Here is a 22,182-nt window from a genome sequence, read left to right as displayed (position 1 = left end):
CCAAAAAATTCAGTTGCATTTACCCCAGAAACACTTTGTAAACCACATCTGTGGTATTGCCTTATGGAGCTAAGATGACCATGTGACATAGATCTGTACATGTGAGAAACAGTCTTCTCTCAAGTCGAGAGAAAAAAAAATGTACATGTTTATTTTTAATGGAGATTCCAAATACCTATTTCCACGTCTGTAATATATTCAGTTTTTGAGATATAAGTATCCCCGTAAAAATAATTTAACCCCTTTATCAGACCTTCCCTCAGCCTCACCCCCCGCCCCCACTCAGTGTATTTACTGAAAACAAAAAGATTTCTTTATTTGTAAAGGAGACTCCAAATACAAATTTACACATCTGTAACATCTTCAGTTTTGGAGATATAAGTATCCTCATAAAAATAATTCACCTCTTTTCCACTTCTTTTCACCCCTGTTAAGTGCTATTTCTGGAAAAGGAATACATGTTCTTAGATTTTAAAGGATTTTCCAAATACCAAGTTTCTTATCTGTAACATGTTAAGTTTTTGATGTACAGTTATATATACATATACCGGTACTTTTAAAGGAGATTCTACATACCAACTTTCATGCACGTAATATCTTCAGTTTTTCAGATATAAGTATCCTTATCTGAATCCAGCTTCTTCTTCACTTCATTCCAACCCCTACCCCCTTAAGTGGACTTTCCAAAAACAAAAACAAATATGTGTTTCTTTATTTTACAGGAGATTCCAAATACTAATGTTCATGTCTGTAACATCTTTAGTTCTTGAGATATAAGTATTCTCATACAAAGAATTCAACTAATTTTTCAATTCATTCTCCCCCCCCCCTCCCTCTTAAGTGGATTTTCCAAAAACAAAAGAATATGTGCTCCTTTACTTTGAAAGAAGATTCCAAATACAAGTTTTTATGTCTATAACATGTTCAGTTTTTGAGATATATGTATCCTCATAAAAAGATTCAACGCCTTTTTCACCCCTTCCTCCCATTAAGTTAATTGCCCCCACCCCACCCTTAAAAAAAACTTCTTTCTTTAAAGATTCCATATACCAATTTTCACTCTTCAGTTGTTGATATATAAGTATCCCCATAAAAAGAATTCAATTTTTTTCACTTCCTCTCACTCTGCCCCCTGCTGTGAATTTTCTGAAAAAAAAAATACTTGTTCTTTTATTTATAAAGGAGCTTCCACATACCAATTATCACAACTAACATCTTCAGTTTTTTATATATATGTGTCCTCATAAAAGGAATTCGACTCCTTTTTCACCCCCCCCCCCCCCGACCCCCCAAGAAATGCATGTTACTTCATTTAAAAGGAGATTCCAAATACCAATATTCACGTCTGTAACATCTTTAGCTTTTTTTAAAGATAATTTGTAAGTATCCTCATACAAATAATTCAACTAATTTTTCAATTCTTTTAGCCCCCCTTTAGTGGACTTTTCAAAACAAAAGAATGCGTTTTTTTAATTTCTAAGGGCGATTCCAAATACCAATTTTCATGTCTGCAATGGCTTTGGTTTTTGAGATATAAGTATCCTCATACAAAGAATTCAACAAATTTTTCAGTTCTTTTACCACCTTTAAGTGAATTTTCCAAAAACAAAAAATATATATTTCTTTATTTTTAAAGGGGGCTCCAAATACCAATTTTCACATCTGTATCATATTCAGTTTTTGAGATATCAGTATGCTAATAAAAATAATTCAACCCCCTTTTCAGTCCTTTTTACCCCTACTCCCTTAGTGTTTTTAAATAAAAAAATACATGTTTATTTTTTAAAAGAAATAAAAAATACCAATTTTCCCATCTGTAACATGTTAAGTTTTGAGATATACTGCAGATATGCTTATTTTAAAAATTCACCCCTTTTTCAGTTCCCCTTAAGTGGATTTTCCAAAAACAAAATATCTATGTTTCCTTACTTTTACAGGGGATTCCAAATGTCAATTTTCATGTTTGTAACATGTTATGTTTCTGAAATATACTGTAGATATAGTATTTTTTTTAAATTCACCCCATTTGTCACTCCTGTTCATTTCCATTCATTGGATTTTCCAAAAAAAAGGTTTTCTTTATTTTTTTTTTTTTGCTAGTTGTTTTACGTCGCACCGACACAGATAGGTCTTATGGCGACGATGGGACAGGAAAGGTCTAGGAGTGGGAAGGAAGCGGCCGTGGCCTTAATTAAGGTACAGCCCCAGCATTTGCCTGGTGTGAAAATGGGAAACCACGGAAAACCATTTTCAGGGCTGCCGACAGTGGGGTTCGAACCTACTACCTCCCGAATACTGGATACTGGCCGCACTTAAGCGACTGCAGCTATCGAGCTCGGTTTTCTTTATTTTTAAAGGAGGTTCCAAATAACAATTTTATCTGTAATATCTTCAGTTTCTGAGATTCAAATATCCTCATAAAAGGTATTTAACCCATTTTACACCTTTTTCATTCCCCCCCCCCCCCAAATGGAATTTTCCGAAAACAAAAAATACGTGTTTCCTTATTTTTAAGGGAGATTCCAAATACCAAATTTTAAATCTTATATGTTTATGAGATATACTCATTTAAACAATCCCCCCCCCCCACTTTTCACCTCCTTAGTAATGGAATATCCAAAAAATCCTCCATTAGTGAGCACCTATAGTACTCGCTAATACATATGTACGCCCAAAATTTAATTTATTTATGTCCAGTAGTTTTGGCTCGGCAATGATGAATCAGTTAGTCAGGACATGTTATTTTATATATATAGATGAAATTTTGATTTGTCTGTTACACTAAATGCAATAGACTGGACATCACAGAGGAGAATCAGTAACGTAATTCATTATGAGCCACCAATGATATACGTATGTGTGCAAATAAAACCTTTAGGGAAGTAATCTCTTTCTGAATTTAATTCTCAATACGTACCATGTGATGGTTTAGTTGTTTCATCTTCTGTTTTACATTTACAACATGAGCTGAGGAATTCAAACGAGCTTGTTGACTCCTTTGTATTCTCCTCTACATCTGTTAACAGAAGAAGGTGATATTTACCTGTAATTTTTCTGTATATTTTTAGGAACTTGAAAGCTGATAGTATATATATATATATATATATAGAGAGAGAGAGAGAGAGAGAGAGAGAGAGAGAGGGACATATTAAGCATTTCTGCGAGGCTGGAAGATGGATGCACATGAACTCAGATGGCACTTTTCCATACACAATACAAATTTAGATTTGTCTATTACAGATGTATGTATGTATGTATGTATGTATGTATGTATGTATGTATGTATGTATGTATGTATGTATGTATGTATGTATGTAAAACCTTTAGGGAAGTAAGCCCTTTCTGAATTTAATTCTCAATACATACCAAGTGACTCTTGAAATCTTACACCTTCTTCCACCAAGTTTTTTGAAATCTCTGGATTCTTCTCTACATCTGTTAACAGAAGAAGGTCAAAATATTATAACTGTACTTTGTTTTATTTGAACTGCTTCCTTAACCCTACATGGACCAAGGGGGGTTAAAAAAGTCCACCTTTTCCTAATATTCTTGTCATTTTCATAATAATGTAACTAGTGACCTGCAATCTTCGTTTTGTGCATTTAAATGAGTGTATTTTGTTATTTTATTACAAACATCTTGGTGTGAAATGGGAAAATCATAATGGTTATAATATAGCCCCCTCTTTGGTCGACAGAGTAAGCCAGATTTTTATAAAGGTATTAAGGTATTTCAAGTATGGGTTTGAGTCAGTGTGTGTATAACATCCAATATTTTTTGTCACAAAGTTGTCAAATGTGAGAATGGTTGGTATCAACAATAGAGAGTTAGTATGCATGCATATTTTGTGTATCTGTAGTTTTCATTGCAAAATGAGCGACATTTTTCTCCAGGGTGTAAATATTAGTTGTATACATTAATTTTCATAATTTATGTGCTTCAAAATGCATAATAAAGCATAATAGCGAGATTAATGCAGAATAGTTCCTTGTGTAAATATTGTATATGGAAGTCATTCATTGTTGTATACATTAATTTTCATCATTTATGTGCTTCAAAATGCATAATAAAGCATAATAGTGAGATTAAATGCAGAATAATTCCCTCACTTACATTTACCTGTAATGGACATTTTTTGACACCCTCACTTGGTCCTCAATGTTACATATTCTGGCTTAGTCCTGCGAGGGTTAAACTTAAAGTCTGCCATGTTCAAGTTTTAGATAAACTTACATACGGAAATGACATACTGGTACCAATCAATTTACATATAATATTTTTAGATTCTTTAATCATATTGTACAAAATTTCTTGAACATAGTAATCCAATATATTGTACCGGTAACGGCGGTACAAACTAAGTCCCCGTCATAGAAATTTTAAAACTTACGTGTTACGCTCCGGGCCGCTTACGAAGGACTGACTAGATGGCGAGCAACAGCTGTGCGCGTGTGACATAGTGAGCGGGTGACGTCACAGCATGCCTCGCCGCACTACAGAGCCTAGACTGATGTAGAATGTTCTTCGAGTTTCGACGGGTAATAACTTTTCCCACGATAATAATTGAACAAATTGAACAACATCACCATATAACTTGATCCCTTAGCTATGTTCCTGCCGAATTTCACGTGAATCTGACTTGGGACGATAAAGTTATGGAACAAGGGGTGGAGGCCCGGATCAGATATAAATACATACTGCTTCGCTCAGCAGACCAGTGTGTGTTCCAGCATGTTAGAGTGTGCTGCAGTGCGCTGCAGTGTGTTACAGCATGTTGCCAGAGTGTGATGCCAGTGTGTGGCCGGAGTATCTATGTGCACGCTAGACTGTAGTGTTCGCACAGTCGGTTTGCGGGCACCGTGATCGAGCGTGAAGCCGCTATTAAGTTTCAAGTCCGTGGACTTTCACCTAATCGTGTTGAATATGGACTTATGCAGATTTCTTTATACTGTGACAACTTTTTACTCCGATAGGATGTGAGATGAATTGTGTATCGTCTGGACATTATCTATTGACTGTTACTCTATACGAGTGTCTAAGACTCACAAACGTTTTCGAATGCTCGAAATTGAAGTTTTATGTTATGGACAGGACTTAGAACTGATTGCTCCTTACTGAGTACTAAATACTTCAAGTTATAAGACTGTGTTTGAATCCAAATTTAATTTACCATTCCATGAACTGTGTCAATATTTTAGGTCATGAACTGTGAACTGTGCATGTGTGAACAGTGCATTTCAATTCTAATAAACAGCACATTTCAATTCTGCGAACATTCAGTTTACGAACAGTCAAACCAAGGACTGTCAATACTCGATTAATTTCGTCTTTTGATTTCATGTTATTTTCAATACGTGAATGAGTTCTAATTCACGAGTGGAACATCTTTATTTTCAATGAATTATGTTGAACAGTGCTTCAAAGAACTAAGTCATGCGGCATTACCTTACGTTGTACCAAGTGCCACAAACTTTAAGTGACTCTGTTAAACTCGACGATAAGTTTCGAGTGGACTTTTATTTTATGAGTATTAACTTACATGCTTATTCGAGTCTAGTGGCATTCTTTCACTTAACACGGGACAAAATTGAGTGACATTTCACCGTGTGATAAAGATACATTTTGTGTTTGAACTTTGTTAAAACCATTTATAAACGTTCCTCTCATCTGTGCAGAAGCAGCCTTTACATTAACTCGCCCCAGGGCTTAATGATGTTCATTCATGTTCACCATTCACAAGGACTACCTCAACGCCATTCATTAACGTCGCATGGATCTTCAAGACATCAAATGGATTTTCTAGAACTTCCATCGGGGGACGAATGGTGGTTCGCTGATATGGAAAATGGAGCTGCCGGAATCCAAGGACATCGCCAGCCATAGGACGAGGAACATTTTCTACTGTATCCGCTGTACAGAGGTGACATTACTTTCAATTTCTTAATAAACTCTGAAAAAAAAATTTTAAGATTTATTTAAACAAACCCTCTCCCTCTGTATGCACTTCAACGAATGGTACACGCCCTGCGTTTCATCTCTACCGAAGTACCACATTTACTGTTACAATATAGTAGACCTACACTTAACCTTCAAATAGTCGTGCATGGAGATTTCCTCAGGGTCCGTTATACTTTGCATGACAGAGCATGGCAAAGCTTTCCACCCCTATACATTCCTTTTCATTCATTTGGAATCACTCTGTGTGAAATTTGTAATTGTAGTTTGTAGGCTGTAGCAGGGAAGGGACATTTGATCCCAGTTTCCTCTGTGGGCGACTAATAAGCAAGGTTCTATATTTTCTGCATGTGTGGTTTTATTACATGTTTACAATTGTGATTTACTGTCAAAGGCCGTTGGTTAGTAACATTTTATATGTAGTAAGATCAATTTTAAGTAAACATACCTATCAGTCATTGCATTTTTTATTACCACGTGATAAAACTGAGCAGCTAATAAGGATTTGTTTTTCTTTACTAAATATTTCTTTTAATCTTATGCATAACTGAAGCATATATTAGAATTATTTAAAGTCTTTCTCTTGTGTCACACCATAATGGTATTTTTGTTATATTTTTGTAGCAAGGTGGATTCACAATAGAAGGAATGGATAAGAAACTTAAGAGCTTCCGTGGCTCAGGTGGCAGCGCGCCGACCTCTGACTGCTGGGTTCCATGGCTCAAATCCCGGTCACGCCATGTGAGATTCATGCTGGACAAAGCAGAGACGAAACAGGTGTTTCTCCGGGTACTCCCTGCTCCAGAGGAGTGCAACAGGCTTTGGCAGCCGGCACAGTTCCTATCCTCGCTGCTAGATGGGGCTTCAATCATTCTGTTCCTGACCTGGTCGAATGACTGGAAACAGGCTGTAGATTTTCATTTTCATAAGAAACTTACTCGAAAAAATTCCAGATGAATCAGATGTTTGAGGTTTGTTGGATGAGAATGAAGATAATGTTTGGAATTGGGTGACCACCCTCAGAAAGTGGACAATCCAGTAGTGAACTTGTTGAAAGTTCCAATTTTTTATGTAAACAGAGGTGGAAGAGGATTTAACTTATATTCGCTAAGAGTTGGCCTCTATCACTCTTTACCCTCATACTCGTAAGTATTGGAGTAATAAATGCCTATATAATTTTCTTGGTGTACAGAAAAGATGACACGAACCAGGATTGCATTTCTGAAAAAATTTGTCTCATGAACTCTGCATGTATTGTTAGAAGATGTGACACATGTTACCCTACATTCCACAACAGCTAAAGACAAATAAGGCACAAGAACATCCCAAAGGTAAGAAAGGTAGCAATAAAACACCTGGTTGGAAGCCCTAGAACCTGCTGGATGGATATATAAAGACAGACATTATACTGTAAATAGGGAAGGACACTGAATAATATCATGAAGAACTGGAACTGTAAACTGATGATAATGATGGTGATGATGACTATTTTAAATGCCCTCATTATGGAAATTTATGGGAAGGCTATTTAAGTAACCACATTACTCATATGCACAAGTTCGCATTGGCAAATAACAGGTAAGTATGAAAATATGATACTACCAAAATTGACTCAAAGGAGAGTAGTACTTATCACTCAAACAGCCAACATTAAAATTCAGACAAGTGCTGAGAGAATGAAAAATTCAATTCATTAGTAAATTCATCATCATCATCATCATCGTCTGTTTACCCTCCAGGTTCGGCTTTTCCCTCGGACTCAGCGAGGAATCCCACCTCTACCGCCTCAAGGGCAGTGTCCTGGAGCTTCAGACTCTTGGTCGGGGGGATACAACTAGGGAGAATGACCTGTACCTCGCCCAGGTGGCCTCACCTGCTATGCTGAACAGGGGCCTTGTGGAGGGATGGGGAAGATTGGAAGGGATAGACAAGGAAGAGGGAAGGAAGCGGCCGTGGCCTTAAGTTAGGTACCATCCCGGCATTCGGCTGGAGGAGAAGTGGGAAACCACGGAAAACCACTTCCAGGATGGCTGAGGTGGGAATCGAACTCACCTCTACTCAGTTGACCTCCCGAGGCTGAGTGGACCCCGTTCCAGCCCTCGTACCACTTTTCAAATTTCGTGGCAGAGCCGGGAATCGAACCCGGGCCTCCGGGGTGGCAGCTAATCACACTAACCACTACACCACAGAGGCGGACTTTAGTAAATTCACTGTAGATAATTTAGAATCTAACGCAACTGCAGATAAATTCTGTAGTTTCTTTTCAGAAACACCGTAAATCGCCTACTGTGACATAAGCATCCAGCTACTACCTCTCTCTGTGGATCAGTGGTAGAGTGTTGGTTTCCGGATCCCAGCATAATGAGTTCAAACCTGGTGGAGGTATTTGGATTTTTGAAGAACAGAGATAAGTCCATTTTACTCACCATGTCATACAATGTCAGAATGTAAAACTTGAAAGAATAGGTGACCATAGGGCTGTAATAATGGATGAAGGACTTGTACCGAAAATGCTTAATAAGAGGGTCATACAAGAAAAGAAATTATACAGAAAAACTAAAGTTGATGAATTTGGGACTTACCTTAAGTTTGTAAATTTGGGCTCAATTTAAAGGAATCATTTGGGAAGGAGAGAAGAGATTTGTACCTGTTAAGAAGGGTAAAATGACCTCAAACCCTGTTTATTATACAAGGCAAATAAGAAAATTAAAAAGAAAATGTAGAATAGTAAACAGGAAAATCAAAGACGGTAGGGAGAATAGAGAAACTAGAAAACAGCTAATGAGGGAACTGAATAGAGTGAAAAAGGAAGCAAAAGAGAATTATATGAATGGCATACTTCAAGAGGGTAATGAGCACAAAGGGAAATGGAAAATGCTGTATTCATATATAAGGAATCAAAAAGGAAAAGGAATCCAAATTCCCACAACGGTGGGAGAAGGGGGTTGACACTATTTAACAGATATTGAGAAAGCAAATCTATTTAGTAGGGAATTCAGAGATTCAGTAGAAGATTGTCAGGAGTTGGAAACCAAAACAGAAGATAGAAAGGGAGAGACACATAGGGAAACAAGAAGTTTCTCATTCACAAATGAGATATTTTCAGAGAAATCCAACTGCTTCAGCAAGAAAAAGCAGCAGGGAGTGATTGAATTACTGGGGAGGTATTAAAGACAATCGGGTGGTACATAGTGCCTTATTTAAAATTTCTCTTTGACTATGTCATAAATAATAGTGCAATACCAAAGGAATGGAAGGAATCTATAATAATACCAATTTATAAAGGAAATGGTGATAAAAGGAAACCAGAGAACTACAGACCAATCAACCTGACAAGTATAGTTTGTAAAATACTGGAGAGTTTAATAGCAAAGTACATCAGAAGGATATGTGATAATAAAAATTGGTTCATGAGGAGCCAGTATGGATTTAGAAAGAAATTTTCTTGTGAGGCACAACTGGTGGGATTTCAGCAGGACATATCAGATCAGTTGGATTCAGGAGGCCAGTTAGATTGCATAGCCATAAATCTTTCCAAAGCCTCTGATAGAGTGGAACATGGAATATTATTAAAGAAATTGGAGTGAATAGGATTGGACGTAAGGGTTATACGTTGGATAAGAACATTTCTAAATTCAAGGGTTCAGAAAGTCAAAGTAGAAAATAATATATCACAGGAAGAGAAAGTTTGGAAGGGAATTGCACAGGGTAGTATAATCGGTCCATTACTTTTCTTAATATACGCAAATGATTTAGGGAACAATATAACATCAAAAATAAGATTGTATGCAGATGACTAAATTGTTTATAGGGAAATAAATAACACTGAGGATTGTTCAGAATTACAAAGTGCCATTGAGGGTATCCAACAATGGGTTGAAGATGGAGGCAAATCAACTGTTACAACATTTACAAACAGGAGCTTTAAAATTGAATTTGAATATACTTTGGATAAGGTAGTTGTTCTAAAAGATGGCAAGTACAAATACTTAGGTGTGAGATTTGAAAGTAATTTGCACTGGAAGGGTCATGTGGATGGCATTGTTGGGAAAGCATACAGATCATTACATGTCATAATGAGGCTACTTAAAGGATGCAACAAAGAATTAAAAGAAAAAAGTTACTTAAGTATGGTTCGTCCATTATTGGAATATGCGAACAGTGTTTGGGATCCTCACCAAGAATACCTAATTAAAGAAATAGATAATGTGCAGAGGAAAGCAGCAAGATTTGTAACAGGGGATTTCAGGAGAAAAAGTAGTGTATCAGAAATGTTAGAGGAACTTGGGTGGGAAACTTTAAGTAAGAGAAGGGAGAAAACTAGACTTATAGGATTATATAGAGCCTATATAGGAGAAGAAGCATGGGGAGAAATCCATGAGAGGCTTCAGTTGGAAAATAATTATATTGGCAGAATTGACCACAAATATAAAATTAGAAGGAATTTTAGCAGAAGCGATTGGGGTAAATTTTCATTCATTGGGAAGGGCGTGAAGGAGTGGAACGGTTTACCAGGGGTAGTGTTTGATCCTTTTCCAAAATCTGTACAGATATTCAAGAAAAGAATAAATAGTAACAGAGAAAATAAATGAAATGTTAGAGGGCACTCGACCTGTGCAGGATATTTTAAATAAAAAATGTGTGTGATGAAATTAATTCCATCCCCTGGTCTATGGAGTTTGGACAGCTCAAGTAGGGGACTGCCTGTAGGGGTGACGTACAGTGGGGACTTCGAGGGCCCTGGGACCGCTACGGTAGCTGTGAAGCCCCTTCAGGACAAAAGGGGCACTGGTTAAGACACAGCAGGTCGTTAGGCTACTTAGGTTCCAAAATGGGTAAAAAATAAATAAGTAAATAAATGCAATGTTAATTTTAATCTTATACCAGTTGTATAGTATTATAAGTAATTTCACATACTGTATATCACTTGATTATGTTTGTAAGTACAGGAGATATTATAAGTAGAATTTTGTAAACAATATGAATTTATTAAGGATGAGGTGTGTGTTTAATAGAAAAAATTGTTAGCGTAAATTGTATAATACTGTATTCTAGGAAAATTTTCTTCTTCTCTTGTTAATTTCAAAAATTTAGTGCTTGACAATAATGTATTTTAGTGTACCATTTGCCACCGAGGTAGACACCTCATTTGCAAATAATGAGATGAGATGAGATGAGATGAGATGAGATGAGATGAGATGAGATGAGATGAGATGAGATGAGATGAGATGAGATGAGATGAGATGAGATGAGATGAGATGAGATGAGATGAGATTTGATTTGACACATTTAGTGTTTACCCAACAAAATTAATTAAAGCTCAGAGATTCAGTTTAGTCTGCCATCTAGTAGGCCCAGAGTAAAACAAAATGTCAAAATTGATAAGTCTGCAGCCAGGTAGCATAATATTATAAAAATGATTGGATGTGGTGACTGAGGCCATATTATTATTATTATTATTATTATTATTATTATTATTATTATTATTATTATTATTATTAGTATTATTATGTGTGTGTGAATAAGCCCATTAAGACTACACAAAGTACTTAGAGGTGTGCATTTGCCTTCCTTTGTGACCATATTTCTTTCATTCTTTCACTGTGGGCTTCCTTTCTGTCTTCAGAACAGGTTGTTCCAATATTCTTTCTTCTATGGTCTTTCCCCTTGGTCAACTTGCCATTTGTGAATGTTGGATCTGAAGATTACCCTGTTTTGGACATCTGCTGGTATAATTCTTACCTGTTTCAAATTGGTTTTGACATTGTCACTCCATTTCATTGTGTCTGTTTTAGCTTTAATCGTGTTTTCATAGAATTTGACTATTTGGTTAGTCTGTTTGGATGCATTTTTTTAATATGTCCATAGAATCTTAGCCTGCATTTTCTAATGTCACTAATATTTGTGAATTATTTAATTTCATGTCTGCCTCGAAGTTGGTATTGTCCATTGGAGAGTTTTGGGCCTAGAATTTTTCTTATGATTTTGCATTCCTTTTTCCTTTTTCTCAATGTTTTCAATTTGTGTTTTCCTGTTCAAAATTAGCATCTCTGATCCATAAAGACATTCTGGTTTAATAACTGTATTGTAATGTCTGAGTTTTGTGTGCCTGGAGATACATTTTTTGTTATAGATATTTTGGGTAAGTCGATATGCAGTTTCCATCTTTTGGCATCTAATTTCATTGGCTTTTGTTTCACATCCATTTTCCCTAATTGTTTCATCAAGACACTTATATTATGATACTCGTTTAATTTTGTCATATTTTGTCTTCATGAATTTTGGTGCTTGTTTGTTGCTGGCCATATATTCTGTCTTTTCAACTTTTTCCGCAATTCCTTTCAGGAGTTCAATCTTATTTTGGGCTGTTGAAATATCTTGGGTTAATATTGCTAGGTCGTCTGCAAATGCTAGACAATCTATCGCTAGTTTTCCTCTGCGTAAAGTGATTGACTGGTGAATTTTGAGGACCAATTTCTGTTTGAGCCATTCTTGTATCACTTTATCAAGGATGCAGTTGAAGAGTAAAGGTGAGAGTCAATCTCCTTGCCTTACTCTCATTTTGATTTCAAAGAGATCTGAGGTTTTCCCCATGAATAACCTTGGAATTATTATTATTATTATTATTATTATTATTATTGTTGTTATTATTATTATGATCATCGTCATCATCCAGCTTAGAAGCCAAAAGAAAGCTTTGACTTATACAAATCGCATTACATTTTCCAACCATGAATGAGCATCAACAAGGGCTCACAAGTAATATCAATATAAATGTAATTACAAGCTCACACGCTGGCCAATATTTGAAAAGCATCTACCTTGGTGAGAAGCAGTGAAGGTGCCATTCAGCTATCATGCTTCATCACAACTTACATGTATAGAGAGATGGCCAGGGAATTCCCAATTAAGAGCCATAGTATTGTATAGTGCTTTTGGTTTACTGGCTCCTAGATTGTTACCTTGTTGGGATTTCTTCTCATCAGAACCAATTAAGAACTCATATATTTGAAGAGACCAGTGTGTAAAGATGAGGAGATAGTCTTCACAGGAAAGTTAACCCGTCACTTCTAGACCTAATGTGATAAATTAGAATCACAACTCAGGGCTTTAGAATCGATATGGATGACTCGTGACAAATATGTCTCAATTTCCTTAGAAGTGAAGCTTCCATAGTGTGTAGAATTATTTAGTTATTTTGCAGGTGTTGTTTTTTTTTCTATATATTCCATACAGTTTGCCGATGTTTCAAATAAATTGCCGTATTCTTTTTCAAGGTGACTGAAATACCCCTACAAGTAGTGTGATTGCTGCCTGGGAGACTGATTACCTCAGATTGAGTACGGATATTTCAGTTGCCTTGACAAAGAATACTGTAATGTATTCGAAACATTGGCAAACTATACAGAAAAAGCAATGTGGTTCAACCCGGAAAAAGAACTAAATAATGCCTCAATTTTGTTTCCAGTGGTGGAGTCTTATCTTTCAGAAGACATCCTTAAGATATAACTAAAGAATCAGACAACATCAAATATCCCAAAAGTCAACTCACAATCACGGAAGCTAGTACAGCTGCTTAGATTTCTCAAGAAGGAAGTAGGGAGTGCAGAAATACCAGTAATAATTTTTGCACAAGCTGCCTTTAATTTGGTTGATACCAGAAAACAACTGAAAAGAGATAAGAATGGTACCGAGATAGAAACTACCTCAACAGCTCGTTCATTGATTTCATCCAAGTGTGAAAGTAAGAGGGAAATACCCTGCATATATTTTAAGAAAACTCATGAAGGTAAGGAATGTTTCAAGCTCAGTATATGTGTTTCACTGATAAATAGAAGAAACTGACAGTGAGGAAATGATTTTTCCCATGATTGGGATTAGAAACCAATGGGTATCTTTAACTTCTCTGAGGATATCTATATCTCAAAAACTTAAAAGTTTACAGACATAAAAATTGGTATTTGGAATCTCCTTTGAAAATTAAGAAACACATATTTTTAGTTTTCGGAAAATCCCATTAAGGGGGCATGAAAAAAGGGGGAAGTGGTTAAACACCTTTTATGAAGAGACTTATATCTCAAAAACTGAAGTTGTTACAGACATGAAAATTGAAATTTGGAATCTCCTTTGAAAATAAAGAAACACGTATTTTTGTGTTTTTGGATAATCCGATCAATAGGGGGTGAACAGTAGTGACAAACGGGGTGAATTTTTAAAAAGATTATATCTGCAAATTTTCTGAGACACATAACATATTATAGATTTGAAAACTGGTATTTGGAATTTCCTGTAAATATAAGGAAATATAAATATCTTTATTGGAAAATCCACTTAAGGGGGGCTGAAAAAGGGGGTGAATATTTTTAAGTTAGCATATCTACAATATTTCTCAAAAACTTAACATGTTGCAGATGTGAAAATTGGTATTTAGAATCTCCTTTAAAAATAAGGAAACACCTATTCTTTGGTTTTCAGAAAAAAACACTTAACGGGGGCAGGGGAGAGAATTGAAAAATTAGTTGAATTATTTGTATGATAATGTATGTATATATACTAAAAAATCTAAGCATGTTTCAAACATTGAAACTGGTATTTGTAATCTCCTTTAAAAATAAAAAAACATGCATTTGGTAGGGGAATCAACTTTGTAGGGAAGGGATAAAAACAGAGATGAATTCCTTTTACAAGGATACATATATCTCAAAAACTGAAGATGTTATAGTCGTGATAAGTTCTTTTAAAGAAACAGGTACTGTTTGTTTTTGGAAAATTCACTTGAGTGGGGAGTATGAAGGGAAGTAAAATACTGAATTCTTTTTCTGGAGAAACTTATATCTCAAAACCGAAGGTTACATATGTTGAAATTGGACCTTGGAGTCTCCTTTAAAAATAAAGAAACACGCATATTTTGGGTGGGGGGAAACCAACTAAACGGGTGGGGCTGAAAAAGGAATTGAATTCTTTTCATGAGGATGAAATGTTATATGACTTTTAGTGCCGGGATGTCCCAGGACGGGTTCGGCCCCGCAGGTGCAGGTCTTTCGATTTGACTCCCGTAGGCGACCTGCGCGTCGTGATGAGGATGAAATGATGATGAAGACAACACATACACCCAGTCCCCATGCCATTGGAATTATCCAATTAAGGTTAAAATCCCCAACCCGGCCGGGAATCGAACCTGGTACCCTCTGAACCGAAGGCCAGTACGCTAACCGTTCAGCCAACGAGTCGGACGTCATGAGGATACTTATATCTCAAAAACTGAAGATGTTACAGACATGAACATTTGTATTTGGAATTTTCTTTCAAAGTAGAGAAACATGTAATCTTTTGTCTTTGGAAAATCCACTTAAAGGGGTTGAATTAATTGAAAAATTAGTTGAATACTTTGTATAAGGATACTTATATCTCAAAAACTAAAGATGTTACAGACGTGAATATCCTCTAAGAATAAAGTAACATGCATTTTGGGGGAAGAATCAACTTGGGGGCGGGGGCGGTGAAAAAGGAGTTTAATTCCTTTTTATGAAGATACATATATCTCAAAACAGAAGATGTTACATTCATGATAATTGGCATTTTGAAGCTCCTTTATAAATAATGAAATAAGTTTTTGTGATATTTGTAAAATTCACTTAAGGGGGAAGGGCAAAAGGAAGTAAAAATATTTAATTCTTTTTATGGAGAAACTTATATCTCTAAAACTTAAGCTGACACAAGTTAAAATTTGTATTTGGAATCACCTGAAAAAATAAAGAAACACGCATTTTTGGAGGGGGAATCAACTTAACGGGGTGGGGTGAAAAAGGAGTTGAATTCTTTTTATGAGGATACTTATATCTCAAAAACTGAAGATGTTAGAGAACATTTGTGTTTGGAATCTTCTTTCAAAGTAAAAATACATGTGTTCTTTTGTCTTCAGAAAATCCACTTATGGGGGGTGAATAAATTGAAAAATTAGTTGAATTCTTTGTGTGAGGATACTTATATCTCAAAATTAAAGATGTTGAAGGCATGAAAACTGGTATTTGGAATCTCCTTTAAAAATAAAGAAACACACACTTTTGGGGAGTGGGGAATCAACTTAACGGGTAGGAAGGGGTGTGGAAAAGGAGTTGAATTACTTTTATGAGTATACTTATATCTCAAAAACTTAAGACGTTACAGTCATGAAAATTAGTATTTGGAATCTCCCTTAAAAATGAGGAAAGATGCATTTGTGTTTTTCGGAAAATCGACGTAAGGGGTGTGGGGTTGAAAATAAGTAAATAAGGAGTTGAAATATGTTTATAAGGATACTTTATTCTAAAAACTGAAGCTGTTACAGACATGAACGTTGGTCTTCTCTCAAGTCGAAAAAATAAATACATGTTTCTTTATTTTTAAAAAGAATTCAACCCCTTGATCAGCCCTTCCCACCCCCACTCCCATTTATGTGTATTTTCCGAAAACAATAAATGTTTCTTTATTTTTAAAGAAGATTGCAAATACCAATTTTCACACCTGTAATACCTTCAGTTTCTAATTCAACTATTTTTCACTTCTTTTCACCCCTGTTATGTACCTTCTCCGAAAACAAAAAGATACAGGTTCCTGTATTTTTAAAGAACTTTCCAAATACCAAGTTTCTTGTCTCTAACATGTTAGTTTTTGACATATAACGTAGATATACCGGTACTCATTTTAAAAATTCACCCGCTTTTCCAATTATTTTCAGCCTCTTAACTGGATTTTCCAAAAACAAAAAATACCGGTACGTGTTCCATTATTTTTTAAGGAGATTCCAAATACCAGTTTTCATGCCTGTACTTCTGTAACACCTTCAGTTTTTGAGATAAATGTATACTCATAAGAATAATTCAACTTCTTCTTCACTTCTTTCCACCCCTCTCCCGCCGTAAGTGGACTTTCCGAAAAAAAAAATTTGTTCTTCTTTATTTTGAAAAGAAATTCAAAATACCATTCTTCATATAAGTCTTACTCACAGCTGTAGCACAGCACATGTGGTCAAATTCTAGCCTACCAATTATTGGAAATTAGAATGAAAGTCCGAATCTTACAATGTACAGAATTTTTGATGTCGATATGAAGCTTCAGTTAATTAATTGAAGGAACAAGAATCCACCTGATCGATACTTTCACTTTTATTTAGCCTTAGGTTATTTCAATAGACATTAAATTAAAAGTTCAGAACATGTTTCGAATGCATTGCATTCATCATCACCCCTTCCAGCCCTCGTACCACTTTTCAAATTTCGTGGCAGAGCCGGGAATCGACCCGGGCCTCTGGGGGTGGCAACTAATCACACTAACCACTACACCACAGAGGCAGACGCCAAGTATTCCACGGAAGAAAATGTTGACATGCTCCTTATCTACGGGAAAGCAAGAGAGGATTTATTGCAGACACTACATCTGTATGAGGAAAGGTATCTAACCAAGCGATATTTGACTCTAAAGAGTTTCCACAGTTTTGAAAATATGGGTTTATGTAAATATGAGTGCATTAACAATAGATCAACATTATTTTTGATAAGGGGAAGAAAAGTTTTAGTTTTTTAACTTTTTAAATGTTGTTCTTTTTTGTATAAGTGATTTGTTTATATAATCAAAATCACTTGAAATCAGAAAGTCTAACAAACTGAGATGTATGTCTAACTATAATTTTACTGTACATTTTTGGAAACTTGAAAGCAAACTCAATTGGCACTTCTCATATGCAATACAAATTGAGATTTGTCTATTACACTTCCTGCAATGGAATGGGTGTCACAGTGCAGAACCACCAACATAATTCAGTACATGCTGCCACTGATATATGTGTGTATGTAATTAAAACATTTTGGAAAGTAATTCCTTCTGTATTCTCAATACATACCCAGCATGGGTTGGGTTGTTTCATCTTCTGTTTTACTTTTCCAACATGTTTGAAATAATTTTCTCCAGGTTTGTGACTTCCTTCCATCTGTTAACAGAAAAAGGTCAAAAATATTTACTGTTATCTGAACTGTTTAACAGTTTATTATGAAGATGTGCGTATGAATTGTTTCAGTCAAATTAACTACATAATTATGACTGTAAGAGTTTGACCAGTAGAGCTACATTTATTCATGTCAGGCGAGCGATCACATGGTATTTCTTTATTTGGAATGGTCTTGACCATGATTATTAGCTGGATGGATTATTCTCTGACCCGAGGCAAAGTTTTTTTCTTATTGTCAAGTCTCTGTTAGGGTAAGCATCATGCTACGTGACATGAAGGGGACAGGTTCTACCATGCGGGATACAAACCAATAAAACGGCAGACACATCCAATCGGATATTCCTTGTCTGTCATGCCGCCTTGGATATGATTACATATAAGTGAACAGTGATTAACCTCTTTGTTTTAGTGGTGGAGTCTTATCTTCCGGAAGACATCCCTAGGGTGTAACTAAAGAATCAGACAATATCAAGTATCCAACGAGTCAACTCACAATCAGGGAAGCCAGTACAGTTTCTTGGATTTCTTAAGAAGTAAGAAGAGAGTGTAGAAAGAATAATTTTTGCACAAGCTGCATTCGATGTGTCTGATACCATAAAACAACTGAAAAGAAATAGGAATGGAACCAAGGTAGAAACTATCAAAGGGTAGAGAAAGATCCACCTATTCAATATCATTTGATAGTGATCAATTGCCAATATTGACCATAATGAAATTCATAACTTATGAGAAGGTAGAAACTACCTCAACTGCTCGTTCATTGTTTTCATCCAAGTGTGAAGGTAAGAGGGAAATACCATACATATTTTTTAAGAAAACTCATGAAGGTAAGGAATATTTTCAAGTTCAATATATGTGTTTCACTGATAAATAGAAGAAACCAACAGTGAGGAAATGATTTATATCATGTCTGGGATTAGAAACCAATGGGTATTCTGTCTCTTCCCTTTTGCTGTGTTCATAAGGCTTTCTTCTTATCCTGCACTTCCCACATCAAGACTGAAGATCTTTCGAGATGGCTTCTCATTTAATTTTGAAGCCTACCCTCTTGATGAAGCTGGAAGAAGGAAATGAGCTAATTGAGGACTGAGAAGAAATGGATGCAGAACTAGGATTGCTGAGGAGAGAGCCAATCTATTTGAAGTAGGCAGTGTATGAAGATATGGAGATTGCTCTTCTGTATTTCCATTCTGATTCTCCCTCTTTCTGCACTGACCTGTCCTTGTGTTTTTCCTATTATGTGTTCTTATCAATGTTTCCATATTTCAATATTTGGTTAGATTTTCTCCTTTTTTCTAGTGGTTTAACATAACACTAACATTGAAGATTTTCAATGATGCAAGGATGAGAAGAGGATAGAGTTGGGAAAAAGTGGCCTTGGCCTTAACTAAGGTACAGCCCCAGTATTTACCTGCTTATTTGTTCCTATCTATTACTTCAATTCCATATAAATGAATATAGTCCTGAGCTTTGGACAATTTATCCTTCTTTTTCTTCTTTTTTTAGAATATGATGCATCAAATATTTGCATAAAATAATATACCATGTAAAACTAGCTGCCCCTGCCAAAACACTGTTCTGCAGCCCAATAAACAAGAGATCATTGTGAGGTCAATATTTCTCTGCTAGCATCCCATAAGGTACTTTGCACTGTAAGCACAACCAACAAATGATTCTGAACATTATTATCATTCCTGATCATGGGATTATAGACCATTCAAAAAATACAAAATCCCTTAATTCATTTATCATATGACAGTCTACCATGTAAATATATTAAGATGTCATTCCAAGTGACTGGGTATAGCAAAATGCAAAATTAATGCTTAAAACTATGATACAACACAGTGAAGTGGAGAGCGTATGAAACAAAGAACTTAGGGAATAACACCCTTTAAGCCATTTTGGTGGTCAAATTCTAGCCTACCAATTAACGGAATATAGTATTAAAAGTCTGAATCTTACACAGTACAAAAAATGGCCGTGAACAGAGATGGCTGAGCAGCTAGCATCAAACTAGCAGACCACCAGCCTGAATGACCTTGGCAGTGGCATCTGTAGAGATAGCTTAGCCATAACAGAAATCACCAACGTAGTACAAAAGAGTTCCCTCTTCTACCAACAAGTAAGGTCTCTTCTTTGGGATCATAAGGTTCATTGGAATGTGAAATTAGCAACATTCAGTAGCTTTTTCATACCGGTCATGAAGTATGGTATCAAAAAATGCACCCCTATGAAGAGAGACTCATCAAGACTGTATGCTGGTGGTTCCTAGTTAGATTAGTACTGTGGTACATGTGTGTGTGTATATTATGTGCCATCTAATCAACAAAAACTACTGGCGAATGCATCAGTTCTTTCAGTACATATTCACTCTCTCTGTGAGGAAGTCTATCCATCTCAGTGCCAGCTGCCCTCATGTGCAGTTTCCTTCCACTTTTCCAAGCAGAATACTTTTTCCAGGAAATCAGACCATCACATAATATGCCTAAAGTATACACATAAAACAAAGTTTTGCATCACCCCTGTGTGTCTTTTAACTGTGTTGCTGTCATGGCCTGCCCTATGCTGACTGAAAAGATGACTCTTAGAATGTTTATAAACATGCTCACAAATGCACAAACCCCAAACCACAGGCAGAACGCCATGCTCAAATAGGAGGCAGTATAACGTATAACTACTACTACTACTACTAAACGTTTTCATTCCTCCCCTGAAGGGGGAGGCGGGCCTCTTAGACAGTTACGCCATCTCTCAGGCCGGGAGATTTGTTACAGTGAAAAAGATGTGTGGAGAAGGTGACGGGGTGGGCGTCCGCGGCCTATACTATGAACTGTCCCGGCATTCACCTTAGTGCAGGAGAATGGAAAACCACAGAAAACCATTCTCAGGACAGCTGATGGGTGGGGCCAGGCATGAAGTCCAGCCCTGTGCCCCTGTCCTGTCTCCCGAATGCAGAGGCGTAGAGCAATGGTAGAGCCGTGGCCACCTTTCCTCTGCTCGGTTGGCTGGTCAGAGTACAGAGTTGTTGGACCACGGACAAACCGTGGCCACTTAAGGGACAAAACCCAAGGGCCGAAACCCACTCTGCATCTACTGGCATAACTTATAACACTACTGTGGGAGCACTGGAGGTATTTTCTGCACAGTTGCAGTGAGCATCTAAGATGGTTAGTCACTAAATGCTCAGTTTAATGTTTTAATTTCTGTCAGTAATTCTTCATCAGTGGACTCCAGAAATGACTCCAGTGTTGGGAAGTTACTGATACTACCAACATCAGATCAGCTTGTCCACAGCCTTAATTTCATAATTATTATCTCATTCTTGTCTTCAACATGAAAGATATTCATGTTGCTGCCAAAAAGACTTGTACTGAGAATGTTCAAGAGTGCAAAAATATCATGTAAGTAGGCTTCCATACACATCCAAGCAAAGCTGTCCAACTGATCAAATAGAAATTCAGGGTCATTGAGAAATAGTCGTACTTCATTGTGTAACTCTAATAATCACTACAATATGTTTTCCTTTGACAACCAGCACACATCTGTATGCAAAAGTAACTGCTTATGTTAGCTTCATATAATTTTGAAAAGAGTCTGGTATTCAAAAGTTGAGATTTTATAAAATGTATAATCTTAACTAGCCTTTGAGTGTGGCGAGCCCACCATAAGAACAGCGTATATGAAGCATCAAAGTGGATCAAGACAAGGAGAGAGTGAAATGGATGTCAATGATCCTCTGCCCAACCCAGGAGCTCCCTGGACAAGGGTGACAGGAAAAGAAAATAATTTTAACTATTTCTTCAAGTACTTTTTTTTAACCTTTTAAGTGCTGAGTTAACAGTTGACTGTTTGGTACCTCAGTGTAGAGTTTCTTCATTTGTATGTAAATTAAAAAATTGTAGAAGCCTCAATTTTTAACTTATCAGTGGGGTGATTAGCTTAAAATGTTTAAAATGTTGGTTCTTTATCAGTCTAAATGCAAATGGAAAACCCTACTTTTATGTTCAACATTATTTTGAGAGAAAACAAAACTACATTTTATTTGCCCACACATACGTACATCATCTTTATACAAAGTAAAGAGCCCAAAATTATTTTATTTCCAAAAATATGTAGACAACTAATATATGGAACTCCTTACAAGTACATAAGTTGATATTTTAATATAATTTCTAAACCTGAATGTGGTGACAGCTCAATGTTTTCCACTAGTTGTTTGTGATACCAATTTGTTTCAACAA

At 36.2% G+C, this 22,182-nt stretch overlaps 1 protein-coding gene across 1 annotated transcript in view; it reads right to left on the bottom strand.

The window, feature by feature from the left end:
- The window catches only part of LOC136879354 (sodium/potassium/calcium exchanger 1), a 232,766-nt gene that overhangs the window by 111,718 nt on the left and 98,866 nt on the right, over nucleotides 1-22,182 (bottom strand). The window contains exons 7-9 of the mRNA XM_068229086.1: nucleotides 17,834-17,920; nucleotides 3,367-3,435; nucleotides 2,918-3,016 (exon numbers count right to left, since the gene is read on the bottom strand). Coding sequence (XP_068085187.1) covers nucleotides 2,918-3,016; nucleotides 3,367-3,435; nucleotides 17,834-17,920 — 255 coding nt within the window. The remainder of the gene's footprint in view (nucleotides 1-2,917; nucleotides 3,017-3,366; nucleotides 3,436-17,833; nucleotides 17,921-22,182) is intronic.

This window comes from Anabrus simplex, chromosome 8 (genome assembly GCF_040414725.1).
Source record: "Anabrus simplex isolate iqAnaSimp1 chromosome 8, ASM4041472v1, whole genome shotgun sequence".
Taxonomy (NCBI): Eukaryota; Metazoa; Arthropoda; class Insecta; order Orthoptera; family Tettigoniidae; genus Anabrus; species Anabrus simplex.
This window is presented reverse-complemented; position numbering and strand designations above follow the sequence as displayed.